The sequence below is a fragment of the Dipodomys spectabilis genome, unplaced genomic scaffold, assembly GCF_019054845.1.
Source record: "Dipodomys spectabilis isolate Male_0828 unplaced genomic scaffold, ASM1905484v1 ptg000003l, whole genome shotgun sequence".
Classification (NCBI taxonomy): Eukaryota; Metazoa; Chordata; class Mammalia; order Rodentia; family Heteromyidae; genus Dipodomys; species Dipodomys spectabilis.
In genome coordinates this window covers 17,414,453-17,424,589 of record NW_024870680.1, presented here as the reverse complement: position 1 = coordinate 17,424,589, position 10,137 = coordinate 17,414,453, and the positions used below count along the sequence as shown (strand labels likewise).

The following is a 10,137-nucleotide window of genomic DNA, read 5'->3' as shown; positions in this document are numbered from 1 at the left end:
TCAAGTGAAAACTCAATCAGTAAGTGACACCAGAACAAGTAGGATGATTCATTCAACAACCACATTATATTCTTCTCCCTAACATCTGTCAAGTTTATAAGCATGGAAGAAGAATCACCCTTGTGAATCTGTTGGTTTAGGATTTAGGATTCCGTTCCTGATGTAAACATTGAAGACATTCTACTTTTCCCAGGAGAGAAGTTGGAGGGGGGGGGGGGGTAGAAGGGGGAGGAGGTGGGAGAGAGGGAGATTTCTTTAATCACAGAATAACAATTTTCTCTAGGCTTAAAGGAATATTCAACATATTCATTTTGAAAATCATAATATACATTTATATGATTATTTGATAATGAGAAGAAGCAATCAAAGCCTGCATTTACATTTAAACTATTTAAAGTTTAAAGTATTTCTTTTCAATACATAGTTTTGATCTCTTTGAGATATGTTCATACCTCTCAGAAAGTAAAATGAAAATGGGTAATGGCACACATGCAGAAGAAACTCAAGCAAACAAATATGCAACCTGAACTATATAGGAATGAAATAAACACTTCTCATAGTGTTTCTTCCTTCTCCTTCTACTACGTATCTTCACTATCTTCCCTTCAGTTCTCCTGAGCCTTTCCACATGACATTTATAAATACCTACCTCGTCCATTTCTTTGACTTCTTTTGCCAGATTCTTTCCTTCTGCCGGTAGTCACTGTAGTATTAGAACACCCACCCACATTTATCAGGAGCTCTCAAAGGAAGCAGCTCACATGCACAAAACAAGAATCTGTAGCCCAAAGATAAAATAATCTAGTTAGAATGGATTGTCTATCCAATTTCCATCTGAAGGCACTAGGGCAGCTGCTTTATGGCACCTCCATCTAACAGTTGGTCCTCAGCCTCCGATCAGAAAAAAAGAACCTCTTAGATTGTTCTCCATGAATACTTCTGTAATCAATACTTAGTGCTCATTCAGTCAGTTACCTTGGCTTGCCACATTTTTGTTGGAACATCATTTGGATAAAAGTTTAACAAAGAATGAAGTTAAGAGATCATTATTTTGCAATACATGATTGAGTTTGTGTTGCCATGTTGTATTGATTCAGAATTAAAATTTTAAGTGGAATTTTATATGATGTCCATTTACATGTGTCTGCACATTTATGTATGTACATGTTATGTAGATGTGATATTTCTGAGTCTAGATGGTATCACCAAATTAATTTAAACCTCTCAAAGATATTCTATTCAAAATGGATTTTCAATAAATCAATGTCTAAATAAATATTTCTATAAATGTAGAAATCAACTCAAATTTTAAAATAGGACTAGTTTGATATTATAGATTTAATTTGAATATGGCATACTTACTGAGTTATCAGCTCTAACTATAATAGAGGCATGGATTTTGTTTTATTTCATTAACTAGAGAGTTGGATCATGTTTTAAACCAAACCTATGTTTTAAAGATTACTCTTTTGTGATAATTGCCCAACATGCGTGTGATGTAAAAATCGTTAAAAGGAGCCAGGTACTGCTGTCCACTCAGCAGGCTGAGAAATAAGTATCTCAGTATAAAGATAGTTGAAGCAGATAAATATCCACAAGATTCATATGTCCAGTTAACTTGCAAAAATCAGAAGTAGAGGTATATACAGGTCAGGTGGTAGGGTACCATTCCTGAGCAAAAAGGATACCAGGATGAGAGGCCTTGGGTTTAAGCTCCAGTAACAACACAGTGTGTTTGATTCTATTAATAAACGCATTTTCACATATTTAAAATTGTACTATGAGGGATCCTATGATGCTAAATGCTGTGCAATTAGTGAACAATTTATTATCCCATTACAGAATCCTACCTTATGACAGACAATTCACAAGTTTTAAACTGGTATTTTTTTTTTTTTTGCAAAAGGAAGTTTACTCATAGATAAGAAATACAATCAATATATGTAGACGAAACTAGTAAAAATCATAAGAGAACAACTCAAAAATGGGCTAACAACATGGAAATGGTTCTTGATAAGGCAACATATGAGAAATGAATGATGTGATTTTATTCAAGGAAGAACTATCTAACTTTATTTCAAAGGAGAATGTTTGGATGTTCCAAAATAAGAATATGAAAACTTTATGTTGACATTTTATTTATTTATTTATTTTCTTATCTAGTTATTTATATTATCTTAAAGTACAAAATGTTTGCAATTCAACAAGTTAGTTTGTGAGTAAAATACATCTTGATCAAATCACCACTTTCGTTATTCTCTCCAATCTTTCCAACATTACCCATTCTCTCAATTTATCTAGTTCTGTTTTCACATATGAACATAGAATGGCTGTATCTGCACACTCTTCCTCTCTTCATTCATCTGTCCTTTTTTTTTTTTGGTATGGTCATGGGGCCTGAACTCTGGGCCTGGGCCCTGTCCCTCAGCTCTTCAGCTCAAGGCTAGCGCTCTACCACTGGAGCCACAGCGCCACGTCCGGCTTTTTCTGTTTATGTGGTGAAGAGGAATCAAACCCAGGGCCTCAGGCATGCAAGGCAAGCGCTCTACCACTGAGCCACCTTCCCAGCCCCTAAAATTTCTTTACTATTTTAATAACCTGCCTAGGAAACCAAAATTTTGTGAATTACTTATATTATGTGCTTTATTCTTTCCTTATCACATCCCGATTGTTTCAGAGAACTGTGACTTCTCACTTCTAAAAGGGTTGTCTCTTTTTATTAAACATTCTTATCTTTGAAATGATTATATATATCATGGCTTTTCCTTCAGTGTCCTCAGTGCTGGTACTTTGAAATTATATCACACACACACAAAATTATATCACATACACACATATGAAATTATATTATACATATATAAATACATGAAATCTTCTCTCTCTCTCTTTCTCTCCCCACCATAATGAGATTTACCAACACTCTTCAAAAAAAATAGGAGAGGAGGAAGGAACAAGAGTTAGGTGGAGGGGATGAATTTGTTCATCATGCCCTGTGAGCATGTAGGGAAATCTTACAATAGTCAAAAAATTGCAAATGAATACTAACTCAAAAATAAATGAGAAGAAAGGAGATTAATGAAGATCCTTAATATTTTCCTCAATCATTTACCTTGGTAAGATTACAATTTCATTTTGAAGCCTTCCCTCATCATGTCCAAACTAGACAGATCTTACTTTCTACTGAACATAAATCTTCCTCTCTTCCTTCTTACATATCATGTACATTTCCTTGTAATCCTAGCATGCTAGTCATCACTTGTATACACATAACTTGTGTGTGTGTGTGTGTGTGTATGTGTGTGTGCGCGCACGCGCGCGCCAGTCCAAGGGCTTGCACTCAGGACCTGGGGGCTGTCTCTGAGTTGTTGCTCAAGGCTATTACTCTTGTGCACTTGAGCCACAGCTCCCCTTCCAGCTTTTTAGGTGCTTAGTTGGAGATAGTCTCATCGACTTTCCTGCCCAAATTGACTTCAAACCATGATCCCCAGGTCTCAGCCTCCTGAATAGCTAGTACCATTGGTGTGAGCCACCAACTCCCAGCTCTTTTGATCTACAATACTGCACACATTTATTCCGTGATCCGTGCACAAGCATCACAGATCCCCTTAGATAAGGCTGCCCCAGAACCCTGAAGTACAGGGTGGCAATGTAGCAGCCATGCCCAGTTGTTTTAATGAAACTTTCTCTAATACTTTACAAAACTGAAAAATTGGGGACAGATTTTTGAACTAGGATGGATTTCTCCAGTTAACATTTGACTTTTTTTTTCTTGAGTCTTTGGTAATAGGGTTTGTATTATCCTTCCAGCCATTCCTCCTGCCTCTGTCCTCAATTAAAGATCCTGTGAAACCCTTAGGGAATTCTCTTCCTCAGCAGAAGCCTCTGAAGAGATGTTCCTGGACACTTAAAAGGATCTTGCATTTTAGACAGAGAATATTCTTGAAGCTGAGCTACCACCTGGCCTGAAGTCTTTGTTGGAGCTCCCCAGCCCAGCCCTTTTGCTATTGTGCAGGTATGTAATGCACACAGGATCATCTAAAGAACAGTCGGTAGTCTGATGATGACTCCAGCCATGGAAGCACGCCCACAAACTGAGCCCTCGGCCCCAGCCATCCCCTTATCACTGCTCAAAGGAGTTTGAATAGCAAATGAAGTTGGTATAGGAGCACTGTGGCTATAGTCCTAGCTCTATAGTTGTGTGTCGTGATCATGCTTTTGTTTAATCTCCCCTGCCTGCCATCTCTTTTGTGATTATTCAGAACATGGTCCACATCTTTAAATTTACAATTGAAATCTCTATCTTCCTTATCTTAAACTTGTATCCAAATATTACAGGGGATCTGACAGCACTTTAAAATGTTGAAGCTCTCTACTAATATAGAACGGAAATGTGTAGCGTGTCAAACTACGTAGTAAAAACAAATAATACTAAATACCACTGGGCATCAGTGGCTTATGCCTGCAATCCTAGCTACTCAGGAGGCCAAGTTCCGAGGATCACAGTTCAAAGCCAGCTCAGACAGAAAAGTCCATGAGACTCTTATCTCTAATTAATTACCAAAAAGCCAAACGTGGAGCTGTGACTCAAGTGGTAGAGCACTAGCCTTGAGTGAAAAAGCTAAGTGACAAAGCCTAGGCCCTGAGTTCAAGCCCCAGTATCAGCACACAAAAAAAGCACAATGTCTTCTTGAAACTTACCTTACTTCATCTTTTTATAATCAATAATAACTTGATTTCATTGACATTACATCCTTTGTTTTCCTGTTTCCCTGATTCTCTACTTCTTATCTCCTTTTTCTTTCTAATTTTATGCTCTCGCCTCATTTAAATAGTTTCCAGTCATTGTATTGGTAAGCAATTCTCCCTAAACTTATGGCAGCTATCTTATAATTCAAGCTCTCAGTTAAGTGAGAACCCAAACCAAACATTCTCTCTGCATTCTCTCCCCAAGAATTCCTGCTGACTTGCATTCCACATATTGCAAACTTAACTCATTCCCTGAAATGTTTCCTCTTTACTGTTAACCAATGCCAGTTTACTTACTGTTGTTAATATAGTAGAGGTCTAAGAAAACCATGAGGTTTGTTCTCACTTTTTAATTTCAGCTTGTTAATTAGCTAACTCTTATAACAGCTAATTTTCTTTTTCTGTTGTTGTTGTTCGGTGTGTGGCTTGAACTCTGGACCTGGGCACTGTCCCTGAGCTCTTCAGCTCAAGGCGAAAGCTCTACCAGTTGAGCCACAGTTCCACTTCTGGTTTTCTGGTGGTTAATTGGAGATAAAAGTCTCATGGAGTTTCTTGCCCGGGCTGGCTTTGAACCACTATATTCATATCTCAGCCTCCTGAGTTGCTAGGATTGCAAGTATGAACCACGGGCATCTGGCATTAGCAGCCAATTTTTTCTATGCAATACTAATAGGAAATATGGTATAAAGAGATGATACAAATAACATAGACTCCGTACAGCACAGTCAAGGTTTGAATTTCAAGTTCAAGACTTCTCTTACTTGCTCTGTAACTTAACCTAGATCATTTTACCTCTCTTTTCCACAGTTTTCTCCACTGTGATATCCTCTTAAGACCAGATTGAATCTGACAACACTACAGTGTTCCTAAGAATTGAACTGGTCTGATAGCACTGAGGTACTCTTATCATGGTTGACATGATTCACTCCACATTAGTGTGTAGAAAAGTAGCTGCTATATAACATGATATATGTTGATCTATTGTAAATTTTTACAAATATGATAAATAATACACTGATCACTTGCATATATAGCACACAATAGAATGCTTTGCAACTTAGCTATGAAGGCAGAGCAAATGAAAGTCCAAGTCTGGTATTAGAAGAAAGCATAACCATCTAAACTTCAGAGTCATAGCTAACTTTAGATTATCACTCAGGTGTCTCTAGACATCGTGTTCTCATTCTAAGCTAAACAAAGTCTTTTTTCCACTCTAGCAGTTTTCTTTTCTGCACACTTTCTTTTCATCCTCATCTGTAATTGCTTAACCATTCATTTGCAGACCCATCTCTTCTGGCATCTTTGAGGAATAAGTCTCAAAGCCACCTGTCTTAGAATTCTTTCTTTCCTGAAGTCTCGACTGTTTTACAAGGCTACTCAGTTCTAAGCTTTAGATTTATGAAACTCATGCATGAATTTTGCCCTCCATCAAAATGTCAGGGAGAAATATAGAGATTCCTTTCATTACTTTTCATTAAAGTGACCAAATAGCTTTTACATATACATTTCTGGAAGAAAATTCTCTGTAAATGGAATGTTTTGCTTCTTAATATATTCCTGCTTCATTTAAACCAGGATTGCTTTTTTTATGTCTTTCCATGTTACTGTCTGTTTGTCTTTCAAAATAATCCCATATGTATGTTATTCCTAATAGTGAAACCAACAAAAGTAATATTCCATCCATCTGTTCAAAGAAAAAAATACAATTTGCCTCCTCATCCATGAGTGTTATGTAAATTCAGAAAACACTCATCACTCCGATTGTGTGTGTCAAGTTCAAAGATTTCAAGATTCACCAAACTTTTTCTAGTATCCTTTGTAGACTCTTAACCTTGGAATGAAACAACATACCCAGGCAAATTACAACTATATTTGAAACCACATTCTACATACCTGTTCCTAGTAGACAATTATGCAGGGTAGTGTATAGTGCCAATTCTCCCACATTGGTAATACAGATTATGAATGTTTTACTCATTGAGTTGGAGAATTTTTCAGGGTAAAAAAAAATACTACCTATGGTGACCCTGTTGAATCTGAGACCAACATTAGTGGATGTTCTACCATAAGTGACAATAAGGGTATTTGGGGAGCTATAATAATCCACTATCAAAATCCTTTCCCAGTCTCTCTGAAAAAGCTAGTAGAGGGGGCTGGGAAGGTGGCTCCATGGTAGAGTGTTTGCCTTGCATGCATGAGGCCCTAGGTTCAATTCTTCAGCACCACATAAGCAGAAAAAGCCAGAAGTGGCACTGTGGCTCAAGTAGTAGAGCGCTAGCCTTGAGCTGGGGGACAGTGCCCAGACCCAGAGTTCAGGCCTCACCACCGATCCCCCCCCAAAAAAGCTAGTAGAAAAGGCGCCCAATTCGTTCCTATACACCCTGCAGACCCCTCCTGACTCATTTCTCCTGGCATGTTTAGGTCACTGAGCATTCAACCTTGGCAACCCCCTGGGATCCAATTCTGCATCTCAGGTTGGTGAAAACAGATTCGAAATCTATGGCCATTCTTTACAACAGTAGCCTCCAAAAAGCCACTTTCTTCCTGACGGGCTTCCAAGGTTTGGAACATGTGCATGGCTGGATCTCTATTCCCTTCTGCTCCATCTACTTGACAGTGATTTTGGGGAACCTTACCATCCTCCATGTCATCCGCACTGATGCCACCCTACATGAACCCATGTACTATTTTTTGGCCATGCTGGCCCTCACAGACTTGGGTCTCTGCCTCTCCACATTGCCCACCGTGATGGGCATTTTCTGGTTTGACGCCAGAGAGATTGGCATCCCAGCCTGCTTCACTCAGCTCTTCTTCATCCACACTTTGTCTCTAGTGGAATCATCCGTTCTACTGTCCATGTCCATCGATCGCTATGTGGCCATTTGCAACCCACTGCGTTACTCCAGCATCCTGACTCCAGCACGTATTATCAAGCTGGGGCTGAGTTCCGTGTTAAGAAGCGTCGTGCTCATCCTCCCCCTGCCGTTCCTCCTGAAGCGCTTCCAGTATTGCCGCTCCCATGTGCTGGCGCATGCCTACTGTCTACACCTAGAGATCATGAAGCTGGCCTGCTCCAGCATCCTTGTCAATCACATCTATGGGCTCTTCGTGGTGGCCTGCACGGTGGGCGTGGACTCGTTGCTCATCTTCCTCTCCTATGCCCTCATCCTCCACACGGTGCTGAGCAAAGCTTCACGACAAGAGCGCTTGCGGGCGCTCAACACCTGTGTCTCGCACATCTGTGCCGTCTTACTTTTCTACATCCCCATGATCGGCTTGTCCCTCGTGCATCGCTTTGGGGAACATCTGCCCCGCATCGTACACCTCCTCATGTCTTATGTGTACCTGCTGGTACCACCCCTCATGAACCCCATTGTCTACAGCATCAAGACCAAGCAAATCCGCCAAAGGATCTTGAAGAAGTTTGCATTTGTAAAGTCACTGAGCTGTTTCCATCAGGATTAGGTTAGGGGGAATGGAGGGAGGCTTGCCATAGATCGCCCGCAACTGTTTTTGCTTTCAGTTGTGCAACAGGGGAAAAGCATGCTCTCAATTGTTAAGGAGAGCAAAAGTAAAAATAAAAGTATGCTTCCTAGGGCCTAGATGGTTTTGAAAGAGTTACCTGCCTGGCTGCAGTTTTCTCAGTTGAAGGATAAGCCCAAAAATAATTATAATACTTCCTTCTTTATCTTTGTTTCTGAAGAATACATTCATGTAAATCTCTAACCCAGTGCTTTTTGCAAATACACAATCTTCAATAAATATTACCTATCATTATTTAAAACACAAAATCCAAAGATGACATAAGTTTTATCTTTCCATCCCCCTAGTCAATGGATTGATTGTACTTTTTAAATGTATATTTTAATTTAGTTCATTGCATTATTATAATCACAGTTTTTCTTGGTTTATAACCTAGTTTGACATATCCACACTTACCCCAGCCAGTCACATTCACAATATTAGAAAAAGAAGCATATATCCTAGTTTGTGGAAAGGCAATTAGAAAAGAGGCTGTTGACCTAGATTAAGGAGATGAATATGATTGAAACAATACAAAAATATACATAGATAATCCTCAAAAGAGGAAATTAAAGGGTTATCAACTCATCATCTCAGCAACTAGTGAAAGGATTTCACTTTTTTCTTTAGTCACTATATATTACACAGGTGGAATGGTAGAGGAAAATGCACATTGTTTTATTTCTTTACAAGATGTTTCTCTCATCTGTATGTAGCAATACCAAACAATGTGCACACACATATGCACATATAAACAGACAGTTGCTGGTATTTCTTAATGTTTTTAAATTTCTGTGTGTGTATATATTTACTGTGCCATATTTGTTTGTATTGGTACATGTGATCCAATTAACCAGGGCAGGTTTTGTTTACTTTTTAATTATCTTTTTATTATCTTTATAGATAGTTGTTACAAAGCAGTTCCCATTCAACAAACCAGTTTATAACTCCAACACATCTTGATCAATGTCACCTTTTTCCTCATTCTCCTTCCCTCCCAACCCAAATTCTCTGTTTTCTTAATTTCATAGGACATGCACAGAATTTTATGTCTTCATTCTTCTCCCAATTCCTCCTTACCTTGAGACACCCACCCCCATCTTTTCAATGCCAGTTTCCTGGTATTCATTTTGTCAGACTGGGGAAAATACACTGTTTTAATTCTTCCCTGCAAGTTCCATATTTCAGTTAATATAACTGGCCATTTAATGGACTCATTTCTGTGCATTACCACATACACTGGAACACATAACAACAAAGTACAAGACTTTATACTCTCATGTAGGTAGATGCATCCTCTTGGAGGACTTTACCTAAAACCAGGAGAAGGCAAAAAGTTTGGCTCAGAAATCTTTCCTTTCATTATTTTAGCCTAACTCTAGATACCAAAAAGGAATCCACTGGCAGAGAAACACAAAGATGTAACATTTCACCATGATAAGAAGATTAAGCAATAATCAGTTTTAGATCCTCTTCTATCCCTGTGAGGAAGCAATAAAAAGAAATCAATAAGAATAATCATACTTGTATAACTTCACAAGATCACATATAGATATGAATATCCAGTAAGACAAAGCTCAAATCTTTCAAATACGTAGGATCATATATACATGCATACTAATAGATTTCTACTCTTCCTTTACACTGGCTCCTTTGTGGTTTAATCACTATGAGATTGTTGCAGATTCCACACTTTCTCCCTGTTCAGTAATCATGATGTCCTTAAAACACTAGGGAGTAACTTCTCTCTCTTCAAATGAGAATTTCATTACTCATTGTTTCTAGAGTCCACCAGTAGGGATGTTTTTGACCAGGAGCTGATCACAAATCTAATAAACCTCCAAACATGAACTTTATAACACTGTGCAC

At 38.5% G+C, this 10,137-nt stretch overlaps 1 protein-coding gene across 1 annotated transcript; it reads left to right on the top strand.

Moving 5' to 3' along the window:
* The first annotated feature begins 7,245 nt into the window (after positions 1-7,245).
* LOC122115838 (olfactory receptor 51G1) lies at positions 7,246-8,211 on the top strand. Its single transcript, XM_042689406.1, has one exon. It carries the CDS (start codon positions 7,246-7,248, stop codon positions 8,209-8,211), a length of 966 nt encoding a protein of 321 aa, XP_042545340.1.
* Positions 8,212-10,137: the final 1,926 nt, after the last annotated feature.